We start from the raw sequence: 16,458 nt of genomic DNA on the forward strand, positions 1-16,458 counted from the left end.
AGAACTGAAGTGTTAAAAAGACTATGAGCTGTATCAACAATCCTGAAAGCCCTTATTCAAAGGATATCTAGTTAAACTAACATTGTCTCAACTTTTATCAGGATTTTAACCGGACTTAATCTCTTACTTTGGGGTTGGAAATCAGTGGACTAAACTTCTTTTTCAGGCCATACAAGACAGTGCAATTTTTCAAAGTATGTTTCCCCTCTCTCTTCCCTTCAGTGTTTTGTGAAAAAAAAAAAAAAGAGAGAAAGATCAGAAAAAAAAAGAGGAAGAATAAAAGATGAGATGATTTTGATCAGTTTAGAGAGGTAGGCAAATTACATGTGACCTCATTATTCTATTCTTGAATCAAATGATCACACAAAGCTTGAAAGCGAGGGATAGGTAAATTACCAATGACCCCGGTATTCGGTTACATCTTTGATTTGAAAGAAAAAAAAAAAAAAAAAAAAAAAAAAAAAAAAAAAAAAACAAGAAGAGAAAGTTAGGAGAAACAACTCATTAGAAGTGAGAAAAGGGAGAGGAAAGGAGATGTATGAAGAATGTATTGGCCTAAAGAGAGTCCATATGCCGCTGATCGATACACCAATGTAAGACTCACATGTACTTGCTTTAATTTATGTAATGAGATGACAATGGTGAGACTAGAGATTCCAGAGGATTATGGGATTTGAGTAAGTAATGTTGATGCTTTTCAAATGACAAAGTATATAAAGTAAGTTCTTGAGAGTTAAGGCGATGAAGATTGCGAAGATCAGTTGTCTGCAGTTGAGGGAGTTCCTATGTTTTCAAACCTCTTTCACAGGTCTAAGTTTCTGTTTTGCTTGAGGGCAAGCAAAGGCTAAGTCTAGGGGAGTTAATATATCATGGTTTTTACGGTTTTTAACCATGATATAAGTGTGCTTTTTGAGTCTTTTCATTTGTTTCTAGGATTGTTTTTGAGTCTTTACAGGTTATTTAGGAATTTGGCACGGAAGGAGCAAAGTGGAGCTATTTGGATGACTTTGGAGCATTTTACAGAAGGAAAAGAACTTGGACTCGGATCAGAGTAGCAGCATCGACCGACACCGAAGGAGCATCGGTCGACGCCCATGTTTATCCGACGAGAGAAATAAGAAATTGGAAGTTTTACAATTTTACCCAAAGTTTTTCTTAATTACAACACAAGTCTTTGACGTGTTTTAGGACATATAAATAGTGTTTTTGGGTTTTAGAAAACCCTTAAGTTTTATTTTAGGAAGTTATTTTCTAGCAAGTTTTTGAGAGAGAGATATTGAGAGCTTTTGGGAGAGAAAGAGATCATAACTGCTTTGTAGAGAAGATTTCTAAACTCCCTCTTTTTACTTTTAATATCTATTGCATGTTATTCAGAATGATTTGTTCTTCACTAAACATGTCTGAGTAATTATCTTCATCTTTGGTTGTTCTTCACAATAATTCTTGATTGATCACCTAGAATTATTATCATAGGGAAATTAATTGATATGAGAATATAATTGTTTTCCTGATTAAAACCATTGATGAACAAAATTACTTTTTTTTACAAAGAGATTTGGATTAGTGATTTTGTGAACTTATCTAAATCTGTTTCTAAAGCTGATTTTTAACTTAGAATTTTACAAAGAGATTTGGATTTTCTGGTTTTAAATTTAGATAATAATTGCAGTGAGAACTGAATTATTTTAACAAAAATTACTTTTTTTTACAAAGAGTTTTGGATTAGTGATTTTGTGAACTTATCTAAACCTGTTTTTAAAGCTGATTTTTAACTTAGAATTTTACAAAGAGATTTGGATTTTCTGGTTTTAAATTTAGATAATAATTGTAGTGAGAACTGAATTATTTTACCAAAAAGTTTAGAGTTATAGATCTGATTTTTATTGCATTAACCCTAATTAATCTATTGATTGATTTAATACTTCATAATTACCTGAGAAATTTTCTATGCTTAATCTTTTGATTTCCTGATTTCACAATACCTTGATTTAATATTTTGCATTGTTTTCTTTTGTTTTTAATACAATTTAATCTGTTTAGCGTAATATCAAAAACTCTATAATTTATTATGTTTGATTTTGAGTCTCTGTGGATTCAACCCCTAAATACTACAGTGATCTTTTGTTCGAGAGAATAGCTCTAGGATTAATTCGAGCATATCAGCCAACACACCTAAATTACTTAATTCGGATGGTGCAGCCAAATGGCTAATCATCTTATTATTTGAAGTTAGCTACCAATTTTATTATGAATCTGATTAATAACACAAAATTCTATAAAAATATTTAGTTATAAACTGGAGTGGTAAACTATTACGATAATAGTACAAAATTGTACCCAAAAAAAACTGATAATAACATTTTCAATATTATTTGATGATTGGTAGCTGTCAAAACGATACATCTCAATTACATCATAGCTATATAAAGATACCAATCAAAACCTATTTTCTCGTTATCATAAATATTAATATATCATATAAAGATAAAAAAAATATAGAAATTAATAAGTGTTATCCAATCATCATAATCATTATTCTTTTAATAATCTATATCTATTTTTTACTCAAATTTGATATTTAGCTTTGAGGAATTAAACAAAATAGATAATCTTTGAGGTCCAGATAAATGCAGATAATAATCGAAGAGATAATGCAAAATAGATAATCTTTCATATAAAGATAAATAAATATAGAAATTAATAAATTTCATCTAATCATCGTAATTATTATTCTTTTCATAATCTATATATTTTCAGTTTTACTCAAATCTGATATTTAGTTTTGAGAAATTATTAAACTAAAAATATAATCTTTGAGATCCAGATAAATTTTAGTTCTATCCTCTTCCAGACCTAGACTCGGCTTTGTTTCTTCTTTTGTCTCTACAGCCCAACGTCAAGGGTCTCACATTGTGGTAAGTCTCTCCCAACACATGTTCTTGTTCCTCTGTCTCATTTGAGTTATGATCTACTTCTTCCTTAGTCTATAGTGAGACTTTTGATTCATTATCCTCTCCTTGTATTTTCGACGATTCAATTAAACTAAGATTAATTTGAATCTGCAGAGTGAAGGGTAAATAATGTTAATAAAGTTTTCTGAAAAAAAGTTTTCCCAAAGTTGATATTTAGCTTTGAGTAACTAGATAATATTTCAAGTCTATATCTTTTCAGTTTTATAAGCATATGATTTGATAATGCAAAAATACAAAAACTGTATACAAAAATACCTATCAAAACCTATTTTCTAGTTATCATAAATATCAATATATCATATAAAGATAAATAAAAATATAAATTATTTAAGAAAAGTATTTATTAAATTTTTAGATAACATGTAAGAAAAAAGAGTCGTTGAGTTATCCGTTTTGCACTAATGAAAATCGTTGGATACAAATATTAACATGCAACATTGATTATATATGGTGAGGTTTATATTCTCGATTGTAATTAATTATCTATATGTGGTTGTTAATTCTTAATTATTTGTGCAGAGTTTAAATTCCAATTTGTTAAAGTTTCATATCATCGACGAAACTTTAAATAATCATATTACATAAGTATAACAAGTATAGTATAGGCTGTGTTGCTTGACAAAAAAAAAAAAAAAAAAAAAAAAAAAAAAAAAAAAAAAGACTGTGTTTTGGAGGCATTAACATTTCTATTAGATGATATGTTGGTGCGAAAAATAGCTAGTTCAATTTTATGTTCAATAATTGATTAATTATATCCTTTCAGGTTTTCCCATCTTCTTCGTTACCAAATGTTTAGGGTTTTCTCTTCGATTATCATTTTGTTTAGATTTTACGTAAAATATTAGAAATAAAATTATTGTTGAATTGTAATCTGCATCAATGTGGGTCTTACTCTGTTCTGTGGTGTATATAAGTCGTATCCGTATTATAAAAGTAACCTACATGTTATGACTTATGACTAAAAACTGAATTATAATGTATGCAAATTGATAAAAAGGAGGCTCCAATCAAACCGACCCAACCAAAAATTATTGTCCATACGTCGCCGTCCCAAACTAGATTATCGAAGATAATTCCAATTTTGCGTTTGCCTCCCAATATTAAATTTAAGGTAATGATAACAACTGGGAGCGGTCATAAAAGCAAGTTAATATACAATGGAATATGCTAGCTTTGGTGTATGATGTATCTATCTTATCGTGTAAACTGATTGCGTGGACGATTGGATCACTTATTTTAGCCTATTAATTTTTCTAAAAGAGAAAGATCCGTATTGGTTCAGATAGGATCAAAACTACGAAGTTAGAAGCTCACCAAAGTTGTTAACGGCATAGAAAAACATGATCAACGGAAGAAAACTTACCGAACGGTCCGAGCCAGACTTTCTTTTCATTTCTAAAATCTTTCGCATATAACAAAATCTTTTTTTTATTAAAAAGGTATATTTTACACTGAAAGTTATGACTAATGTAAATAAAAAATTGATGTGACTAAATATAATTTATTGTTATAAAAGTAAACAGATTATGTTACTATGCAGTGCATATATAAACAAAAGCTTCAAGATTGTTACAGAGTGACAACCTAAGATCACACTCTCGGAATAACGTTAAAAATATGGTGCATATAAAAAAGTTTATCAATTAAAATTCATTGTTATAAAAGTAAACAGATCATATTACTATGGAGTGCATATATAAACAAAAGTTTCAAGATTGTTACAGAATGACACCCTAAGAATACACTCTCGGAATAACGTTAAAAATGTGGTGCATGTAAAAAAGTTTGTCATGTAGAAAACTGTGTGAACTGTGAAGTTACAATAAAAGGGGTCAAAAAGTTTTAAAGCGGTATGAAGATTAATCAGTAGGGATAAGAGTGAAAGTGAAACACTATATATGAGCTAACACACTCGTGAAATTGTGGTGCATGCAAGAAAACTAAAAAAAACAATTTGGTATGTTGCTTTTGTAAACTCTTTTAGAATAACTCTTTTAAAGTAGAGTACTTAACAACCGAATTGAGTACAATATTAGATGAGAGATTCAGTTTTGTAAATCTTAAAATGAGAATTCTCATATATCAAAATAACTGAATTGAGTACAATATTAGATGAGAGATGTTTGAGAATATGTAGTATGTTGTCTATATATATATATGTATATATATGTCTAAACTTAAGTTTTCGATTTCTTTTTTATGCTTGTGAATTGATTGGACCTCTAACTTTGTGTTAGAGGGTAATCTGAACACTTCCGATAAGTATTAGAATTGAAAAGGATCCCAATTTTTTTTTTCTTTCTGAAAATGTGAAATTGTCTAATAAAATAGATAAGGGTCGGCTCTTTTGTTGGTCCTACATAATCAACGTTACTTTCAATTTCAGTTTGAGTTTAAAATATTTCAAATTGTTCTTCATTTTTACACTGATTTAATAACGTTTAGAATGTGAGTAAATCTAATGAATATGTGATACTGTGTGTCAGCCTGTCAGCCCTAGCTAGAACCGACCTTCAACTTGTCTCTGTCACCATTCATATCTCTCAAGGATTCATCCTAATAATTCAATATTAATCACTACATAATAAATAATATATCAAATCTATTTTAAAAAAATAGCAACTTGCAAACCTTACTAAAAGATATATTTGATTACATCATTATTTTGTCTAAAAAATAAATTTGGATGCATCTTTATAGATCACTTCATCGAATAAGAAACTATTACATCATTTTTGTATCATAAAAAAAAATACTAGAAATAACTGTAGTTTACGATTTCGAGGACTCTAATCATCATATTCAACATGATGATAATAGCCGACTATGTTAGACCATAGCCGACCGAAAGGTCAGGCCAATGAAGCATTTGCCAACATCGTTTTGATGACCACCTAGAGATTTTTGTTCTCTTTTTCTTCAAGAACAAACATCAAATTATTTATTCTTCTTTCTATGCAATAACCCTATTTAGAAAACAATATTTTCCTCTCATTCTTATTGATTTGGTGTAAGTTTCAAAAAAAAAATCTATAAATTAAATAAAGTTGTAAGAGTTTCTTTCTCTTGGAAAATATAATTAGGAAGAAAAACAAAAATAAATTGATGGTGTCAATCATTCTTTAAAAGGAATGTTCTCCCGTGCGACACTCTCTTCGTCACTTGGTTTGGAGTTTTCCTTTAGTCTGTAACTTTGTTTATTGTAGGTCTTACTCATCATAGGAGGCACTGATTGTAATTCCCCTTTTAAATGGAATGAAAAGGTACGTGTTTAAAAAAAAAAAAAAAAAAGATAAGGAACTATCGTTGTCATGGCTAACCGCGTTACTCAGCCGTTGATGGCACTAATTATTATCCGGGTCATTCAACACTTTTTGACGTCACCCACCCGATCATATGATCTAAAAAGAGTGTACAATAACCATAGTTGTGAGCCTGTGACTTAAACTGATCATACGGTGGAGGAGTTGCAGGACTTACTGCAGTTCTGTTGCCCGTTAGAGGATCAAAACAAGTTAACTAGGCCGGTTTCTGCAGAGGAGATTCGCAATGTGTTGTTTTCTATGCCACCCGATAAATCTCCGGGTCCTGATGGGTTTACTATCGAGTTCTTTAAGTCAACATGGGATATCATTGGTGTGGAATTTGTGATCGCCATTCAGTCTTTTTTTGTAAAAGGGTTCCTACCTAAAGGTGCAAATGCTACTATCCTAGCATTGATACCTAAAAAAGAGGAGTCCAGGGAAATGAAGGATTACCGGCCAATCTCCTGCTGTAATGTGCTTTACAAAGTAATCTCCAAAATTCTAGCTAACAGACTAAAGCTACTTTTCCTGAAATTCATTGCAGGCAACCAGTCAACATTTGTTAAGGATCACCTTCTGATTGAAAACGTTTGCTTGCTACAGAGTTAGTTAAGGACTACCATAAGGATACAATTTCTAGTCGATGTGCCATTAAAATTGATATTTCCAAAGCTTTTGATTATGTTCAATGGCCATTTCTTCGAAATGTCCTCTCTGCTTTGGACCTCCCTCCAGTCTTTGTGCATTGGTTAATGTTGTGTGTGTCAACAGCTTCATTTTCCGTTCAGGTTAATGGGGAACTTGCCGGTTCTTTTTCATAATTCACGAGGGTTAAGACAGGGTTGTTCCCTCTCTCCCTACCTGATTGTCATATTGATGGACGTCATATCCCGGATGTTGGACCCTGCGGCTGGCACGCAGTTTGGCTATCATCCTCATTGTCAACAACTAGGTGTTACACATTTGAGCTTCGCAGATGATCTTATGGTTCTTTCTGATGGAAATGTATGCTCTATTGAGGGTATTGTAGCGGTGTTTGACAGTTTTGCTAAAAAGTCAGGCTTGAAAATAAGCATGGAGAAGTCTACAATGTACTTGGGAGGGGTTGCTGATTCAGCATGTCAAGAGATACAAAACAATTTTCAATTTGATGTGGGTCAACTACCAGTTCGATATTTGGGTTTACCATTGGTCACCAAACGTCTAACCTCTTCCGACTACTCATCCCTTATTGAGCATATTAAGAAAAAAATAAGCTCATGGACTGCTCGGTTTCTCTCCTTTGCGGGCCATCTAAATTTGATTCACTGGGTGCTATGGAGTTTGAGCACGTTCTGGTTGTCTGCATTCCGACTTCCATGCCAATGTATCCTTGAGATTGATAAGTTATGATCTGCTTTCCTATGGTCAGGTCCAGATTTAAATCCTCATAAAGCTAAGGTTGCCTGGGTGGATATTTGTAAGCCTAAAAAGGAAGGTGGTATGGGGCTCCGGTCTCTCAAAGAGATGAATGATGTCTGTTGTTTGAAATTGGTCTGGCATGTTGTTTTGGCGAGGGAGTCTATGTGGGTCAGATGTGTGCATACTACTTTACTCAAACAGTAGAGATTTTGGTGTGTTAAGTCTACTAATGCAGGTTCTTGGATGTGGAGAAAGCTCCTAAAGGTAAGACAAGTAGTCACTGGTTTTTGTAAAACTGAAGTCAATAATGGGCTGAGTACTTCCTTTTGGTTTGATAACTGGTCGAGTTTGGGAAGGTTGGTTGATGTCGTGGGGGAGAGAGGTATTATAGATATGGGTATTACTCCGCAGATGACTGTTACGGACGCTTGGGGTAGGTATCACCGAAGGCGTTATCGCCTGCAACAATATAACCAAATTGAAGCAGAGCTTCTAGTGAAGTGTGACCAAGCAACTGCAAGGGATGATGTTGTTGTTTGGAAGGGGAAAAATGACAAGTTTCAGCCACGTTTCTCCACTAAAGAAACTTGGCTTCAAACTAGATCACCAGCTCCAGAGGTCCCTTGGTATCGATGTGTTTGGTTCACTCACTCCACGCCAAGACACTCCTTCTGTACTTGGTTGGTGACTCGCAACAGGCTTTCCACTGGGGATCGCACTTCACACTGGTCCACATCTGATTCGGGAGATTGTGTTTTCTGCAACACTGCTACTGAAAGTCGCGATCACTTATTTTTTTCTTGTAGCTACTGCTCGGAGATTTGGCACGCCGTTGCCAAAAATGTACACTAGACACGCTACTCAACCAACTGGAATTCCATCATTGCCTCAGCCTGCAGCAACTGGAAGGATCGGACCACAAGTTATTTAGCCTGCTCTATTCTGCAAGTGACGATCTATACCATTTGGCACGAACGAAATGGGCGGAAGCATGGTGATCCACCGAAGCTAGCTTCACATCTCATTCAAATTATTGACAAACAGATGAGAGATCAGCTACTCGCCATTGGTCTCCTCGGTGATAGACGCTATGATTATGCATTACTCTCTTGGCTAGGAACACGTTATTGACTACATAGTCTTTTGATCTCTTTTTAAAACTATCAAAGCCCTGAAGCACCCGTTGTACAAACGTATTTTTGTTTTTGAATATAATTTAACATTGCATTCAAAAAAAAAAATCATACTGCACCATCCACGACGGCAAATTAAGGCCGTGAATGGTAGCAAGGTAAAGGCGGTTTTCAATTTCTTTTTACCAAATCCGCAGACCAAACACCAATCACAAAACAACTTGTTTTTTGCGTTTTTCCAAAAAAAAAAAATTGCGGTTTGGTCCGCTGAATAATAACGTGGACCGCTTTTCAGAACAACAATAGTTTTTAACCAGCGGTTTTTAGACCGCACTGAATAAAATTATTATTTTATGGTTTTTTTATATTTTCATAGAAAAAAAAATAATTAACAAAAAAAAAATCTATTTTTTTGTGTTCTCCTTTTTCTTTCCTAAGTCACAGGCAATTATATTTTTATTTTATTACTCTAATGTTTTTCTTAAACACTTTCACAATAATTTTGTTTAATATATTTTCAAATGATTTAATACAAAAATACTCTTTTTAAATTATCTAATAGATATTAAATTATAAAAACTAATTTAAATGCTTAATAAATTCAATTTCAATGGAAGCATGTTAGCACTAGATTTTACCATATATTTTGATATTATGTAAAATTCATAATTGTATAAAAATGTTTCTTCATTAAAAACAAAAAATAATAATTTATATTTATACTAATTATTAATATATTTTCTAATGTTTTTATTAATGATACTCTGCATGTTTTTTTTTACCATTCAAATTTTTAATTGTGAAGTGCAATATTATTTTTACCAATCAAGTTTTAATTTTACATAAATTTTGGTATTTAAAATTCAGAAATGAAAACTTTATTATTAATGAAAATGAAAATAAAATATAAAGAAGTCCGTACCGCAAATTTCACCAATCAAACATTATTCTATACCGCTTATTTTAGAATAACCGCACTTGTTCCGCAAATACATTTGTCCCGCAGTTGAACCGTATCGCACGCTTAAATTTTTTGTCCCGCATTACTAAATCCGCGGTTACCATTCGAACAGCGTATGAATTATATAGTTAACCTGAATCGATTTTCATCTGAACCGAAATTAAACCAACTTTATCCTAAACCGAGATAAAACAATTCTCCTCTTCGGTTTCACAAAATCTCGCGGGAAAATAGAATATCGTAAAAAGGCGGGAAAAAGAGCCGTTATGAAACTCTCAAACTATCGCGCCAAAAAAAAAGACGGTGGTTGAGAGACACTGCCCGTAAATTTCTCTCGGGCAACTAAATTTTTATTCCTTTTAAAGTTCCAAATTCACCCCTTCCCTTTCTTCATCTCCTTTATTTTTCTTTCTCCTGAGAGTCGGCATACACAGAATACTCTGTTTTGACTATTTAATCCTCTCTTTCTCACAATTTTTATTCCCATTTTTTTTCTCCTTCCTCTCCAAAAGAAAAAAAAAAACGAAATCTGTCTCCCTTTCACACACCCAAAAAAATTGACCAACGACCACAAGTTTAATCTTTTACCCACTTTCATTTTATTCTCTCTAACCACAAGTCTCTGTTTTTGTCTCTCTGTCTTCTTTTTTTGGGTTTTACTCTGTTTTTGTGTTAAGTTGAAGAGAAAGATGGGGTTTTCGAAGAAGTCTCAATTCGACGGAGGTTTAGAATCCGACAGGAAGAAATGGGTTATCGCCGGAATTTCGATTCGGGCTACGTTGAAACCGGTGAAGACGAAACAACTCAGAGCGCCGCCGGAGATTGAAGCCGAAGTTGAAGAAGATTGCTACAAGGAAGAAGAGGAAGAATGTTTGACGACGCCAACGGCTAAAGAAGCGAAGATACCGGAGATACTGAAATGTCCACCGGCGCCGAGGAAACGTCGGCCGGTGTCAAAATGTCGGAGTAACGCAGTTAGAGAGTTCTTTACGCCTCCTTCTGATTTAGAGGCTGTGTTCATACGCCGCCGTTAGTCAACCTTTTTTTCAATAAATATAGTTTCTCTAATCATATATATTTTTAAATATAGTTTATTAATTAAGACTTAAGAGTTAGATTTTTCATTTTTGTAACATTTTTTAAATATAGTTTATCCATTTTTGTAACATTTTTTAAATATAGTTTATCCATTTAACCAGATAATTTCATGGAAACGATGTCGTTTTGCTTCTAAAGTCATGGGTGATTAAATGGATAAACCAAATCGCGGTTTACTGTACCAAGGTTTATGGTTAAATCGGGTTTAGGCAATGAAGTTATCTGGTTCAATTGGAGGCGTAGGAATTAGCGTAAAAACAGAAGTATATGTAGTATTGTTAAGAAAACACTTATTTGTGGTGTTTTATTAAGAGACCAAAAGTTCATGTGGGAAAGTTTGAGAATTGAATTAGTATAGGGGGTAATAATGTGTAACCCTATCAAACAAGTAAAATATTCCTATTTTAGAATATATTTTTAAATACTATATTATTTAATTTTCAGAACAGTGTTATGTTGTAAAAAAAAGAAAATGTATCCACACCCTTCCATTTTAAAGAAGTCAGACCCCACTTTTATCTTAAACAGACAAAGAAAAAATATCTTACATTTTTCAAGCATCATTTTTTTGTTACTTAATTTATTTGTAACCCTCACTTCTATGTTATAGTTATGAAGCTGACAATTTATTTTTGCTATATTATTGTAAATTACCGTACAAATATAGTAGCATTTGTGTTTGCTTTTAGACGCAATACTATATATCTATACAGTGAATCTTACTATTCTTAGCATCTAAGTAAGAAAGATAGGGGTTGAATCTGATATCTCATGTTCAATTGACACCAGTCTGAGTAGTCAGAGACGGTCCAACGGTTTGTAATATCGTACAAAAATGTGAAGTCCGAAATATGATAACTTTTTTTTATAACAGTTTTGGACTAGGCATGGTCGCGATTTAGAATCTCGTATGTTTTGAGGCTTTAGAATTATTATTTATTATATAATATCTGTATATATATTGATAACGTGATCACAATTACGCATGCATAATTCAGTTTCTAAAAGTTAAAAGAACATCGTCTTCTAAAGTTTACTTAAGTAACTTCTTTGATTCTTTCTTTCCTTTTTTCTTTTGGTTTTACACGTTTGTTTCTTCTCAATACATTGTTTAAGCAATATATATTCTTCATGAGTCATATGCCGTGTTTTAGATACTTTCGTATTGTCTATTGTGTGAACATGATCATATGATGTGCTTACATATTGATTAATTGACAAATATAGATATATTGGTTTTATATATATATTGATCAATTGACAAATATATATATATATATATATATATATATTAAATCAGCATTTGCCTGATGTGCGGGTTTAAAGTTTTATAAATAAAATTAAATTTATTAAAATTTGTTATATGTTATATATAATTTTTTTTGTTATAATACATTGATTTATATCTATTTACAAATCTTTTATGTATGTTACTATTAAAAGTATATTTTTTATACCTAAATATACTCTTGTACGTTACAAAAATATTCTTTTATCACTATCTAGAAACTGCCGATATAAACACATTAAGCCAAATATATTACTTTCACTTATGCATAATTTTTTAATTACTAAAATTGTTGACTCAAAAAACATTTTGAATAAAAAATATATTATATAATATACTAATCAATGATGTATCATCACAATAATGTATGACCACCATGGAGAAAACATCGGTTCCGCTTTCATCCTTTATGGAGAGAACTTTGCGTCCAACATCCTCCACCATGGAGAGAACTTTGGCTCCGCCTTTCTCCCTTGGAAAGATAACCTTGCGTCCAATCTCCTCTACTTTCCTCCTTTGCGGAGATAACTTTGTGTCCAACCTTCTCTACCATAGGGAGAACCTCTGCTCTGCCCTGCTCCTATGTGGAGAAAATATGTTCACGTCTTTTTGCTATCTCAAAATAGATTGCTCTGACGACCAATAAACGTCAAAACCTTTTTCAATCGTCACAAAATCTTTTGATAGTAACTAATGCTAAATTTCTCAATGTATTCGTGGAAGTGTCTTTGACACATCATGATGTAGCCTCTGTCTCTGTAATGCTTCAACCGCCACATTGTTTAGTGAGCCCATGTCTACTCTCAGTCCATGGGCCCACCTTCCCAAGTGGGCCTTACATCTATTTCCTGCTTGTGGACCAACCCATATTCGATGACCAGTTGTTACGTCTGGAAGTCTTTAAAAACTTGATTGTCGACCTTACAAATAAACAAATGATATTTTCTTATGTTTTGTCCTCACTCGCACAATTTCGACAATCACTTCCAGAAAGGTGTCCTATCATGAAGTTCTCTCAAGACCCTTTACTGAAAAAATAAGTGCATTTTGGTGATGTATGTGGCTAAATCAATTCTTTTAAACATTTCCGCAAACCAGGGTGTCAGAGTCTTTGAGCTCCTATAGATCTATCAACAACGATTTATTTTTTTTCAAATCTATCTATCTATGTTTGTTGTACGCTTGTATTTGATTAGCCTATTTTATCAATTCATTAGGTTGATGAGCTTCTATTCGTTATCTTCCTTTGGGATTGAATGAATAATGGTAATAATTATGTTTGCAAAAAAAAAAAGAATGGTTTATGACCAACCAATCAAGGTTGTGAAATTGAAAGAAAATTAATTTGGCATAATTAAAGAAACAATAGAAAATTATAAGTATGTTAATATATGAATCCCAAATCATTCAAAGATTAAAATATAAATTAAAACAATCTAAAAATGCTACAATAAATTTTAAAATACAGTATTAGAAAAAGATGACTCATATATTAATTTTTTTTTTGGTCAACATAATAATCTTACATATTCCCAACTGAAAAAGGAGAAAGTAGTAGAAATTTTTGGTTTAAGAAAATAAGAAAAATTTACCTTCCCATTAAAATATATTCCCAATTAAACAAAGTTGAAAACAATTTTTTTAAATAAATTATTTAAATATGAGGCGATCTTTGATTATATAGAAGCGAGTACAAAATTTAGAATTAATAATTAAAAGTATATTTTCCTTAATTCTTTTTCTGTTTTTTAATAATTAATCACTTAAAATTAAAAATAAGTAAATAATATTAGAATTTCAAATTTTATGAAATATATATATATATATAATCTCGTTATAATTATTTTAAAAAATTTTGTTTTTTTTTCTAAATTCTGAAATTTTTTATAATTATCTTTTTACTTTATTAATAATTTTTAAAACAAAATATTTTCTTTTTATTGTAATCAAATTCTTTCTATTAAATATTTACACATGTCAAAATCTCAGATTGAGGGAGTGTCTAGATGAGATCAACTCCACGTGTTCGGCATTCCTCTAGTCTGGCATAGAGATGAGTACTAGCAAGGCGAGAGTGGCGTGGGAGGTTGTTTGTAAACCAAAAAGTGAGGGTGGTCTTGGTTTAATGTGGTCTGTTGTTTCATGAGGCTAATGTGGTCTGTTGTTTGAAGTTGATATGGTACAATGGGTTCATGCGAATCTGCTGAAGAAGGCTTCGTTCTGGTCACTCAAAAGCACTACAGGTCTGGGTTCGTGGATATGGGTAAAACTATTAAAGTACCGTGATCTTGCCAAACCTTTTTGTAAAGTGGAGGTAGGTAATGGGGAAAACACTTCTTTCTGGTTTGATAATTGGTCAAGCATGGGCACACTTGCTGATGTTGTCGGGAACAATGGTGTAGTGGATTTGGGGATACGCTGGCAGAGCTCTGTGGGAGAGGCATGGTCTCGCCGTAGGCATAGACGGCACCGTGCAGACCATCTCAATGCGATAGAGGATAGTTTGTTACTTCAGTGGCAACAACGCCAGGAGCAGGAGGATAGGGTACTTTGGCGAGGAAAACATGATGTCTTTCGCCATAAATTTTCAACTATGTCAAGCATTGTGTCTTGGCATCGGGGAGTCTGGTTTGGTCATGCAACGCCTAAGTACTCGTTTTGTGTATGGTTGGTGGCTTTGGATCGGTTATCAACAGGTGCCCATATGGTTGCGTGGAATGGGCAAGCAGCTGGTCTTTGTGTTTTTTGTCAGCTTACCTTGGAAACTCGGGATCATCTTTTCTTTGCTTGTCCTTTTGTCTCGACTGTGTGGTCTGCTCTTGCACAAGGACTGCTGAAGACACGCTTTACCAATGATTGGTCTCTCCTTCTCGATTACATCTCTAACTTGAACCCTCCGCTGGTGGAAGGTTTCCTTATTCGCTACTTATTTCAAGTAGTGGTTTATACGGTCTGGAGGGAAAGGAATGGTCGCAGGCATGGTGAGCCACCAAAGCCTGCTGATTCCATTATTGTGTGGGTTGATAGGCAGGTACGAGACCAGCTTCTTGCTATATGTCTAATGGGTGATCGGAGATATGACGAAGGTTTTCAAATGTGGCTGCAATCTCGAGTTTAGCATAAGTTTTTTCATCAAATTTTGCTACAATTTCCCTTTTCAAACTGTGTTGCACAAGTTGTAAAACAGTTTTATTTTTCTTTTGAATATAATTTAACATTAGATTCAAAAAAAACAAAATCTTAAGCTTAGATTAAAAGAACAACTCTTCTTTTATTACTGTTTAGAAACTCTCTCAAAAACCAAAACATGTAATTAAAGGTATTTATAGTAATAACTGGACTAGTCTAATCCTATATGTAATTGGAAAATTTGTCTTTTCCTAATACTTCTTCAAGTAGATAATTTCTTTTTGCCTATCATATCCTTAACTGACTTGTTGAAGGCATTTTAGGCTGCAAGTAATGTTGAAGCTTATTCAACATCTACACTAGCCACTTTTCCCTTAAGATGTTCTGAGTTTAAGTTTTCGTAGCAGTCATAGAGAAATTGTTACAGATTGTTCGAGGTAGCCTTATAAATTGTAACGGGTACGGGTGACCAAATTAGGAAGGGGAACATGGCTCAGTGCCAAACTAAACCGAGTACGTATTTTTGTTACTAGAGTTCAGGTTTTTATTAAATCAAATGACCATTTTGCCCATTTTCCTTCACTTGTAACGCGGTTTTGACTTCTTCTGCCTGTCTTGCCTGGTTAATTGTGCGGGAAAATTGAGAAAGGGAAAACATATAATTGACTAGAGAAGAAAAGTGGAAAAAATGGGAAGTTGGCGGGAGAAAGTCATCAGTCCGGGAAAAGCGGGGTTTTGTAGTGGCGGTTGTGTTTGTGAGTTGTGGGAGTTTGGTCTTTCCACGTTGTCGTCAACAACACGTGTGTCTGTTTGTCTGCATTGACTCACTCCCAAGATAAATTGACACCTCATCCATCAGATGGGTTAGTTCATTTCATTCCATGAAACTTTTCCACAAAATAATGAATGTCTAATCGTATACAAAACCTTTACACACTTTAATTTTGTTCTTTAAAGGAGTATATGATTTACTCTTTTGTCAACTAACTAATGATATATTTATAATTTAGCAAAAAAAAAAACTAACTAATGATACAATAGGAAGAAGACTATAAAATAATTTTGTTTACGAATTTGTTTTGAGACAAATTACAATAAATCTTTTGCAAAAAATAAAATAAATAATCACACTTAAATGATTTTAGTGATGTATCCATCGTGAGAAAAGACT

The 16,458-nt window shown here is 32.9% G+C and overlaps 1 protein-coding gene and 1 pseudogene across 1 annotated transcript; both read left to right on the forward strand.

Moving 5' to 3' along the window:
- The first annotated feature begins 10,179 nt into the window (after window positions 1-10,179).
- On the forward strand, window positions 10,180-10,986 carry LOC104719637 (cyclin-dependent protein kinase inhibitor SMR6 pseudogene; annotated as a pseudogene).
- Window positions 10,987-14,334: 3,348 nt separating this feature from the next.
- LOC147937359 (uncharacterized) lies at window positions 14,335-15,276 on the forward strand. Its single transcript, XM_087468763.1, has one exon. It carries the CDS (start codon window positions 14,335-14,337, stop codon window positions 15,274-15,276), a length of 942 nt encoding a protein of 313 aa, XP_087324889.1.
- The last annotated feature ends 1,182 nt before the right edge of the window (window positions 15,277-16,458 follow it).

The sequence above is a fragment of the Camelina sativa genome, chromosome 10 (genome assembly GCF_030686135.1).
Source record: "Camelina sativa cultivar CO46 ecotype springtype chromosome 10, ASM3068613v1".
Lineage (NCBI taxonomy): Eukaryota > Viridiplantae > Streptophyta > Magnoliopsida > Brassicales > Brassicaceae > Camelina > Camelina sativa.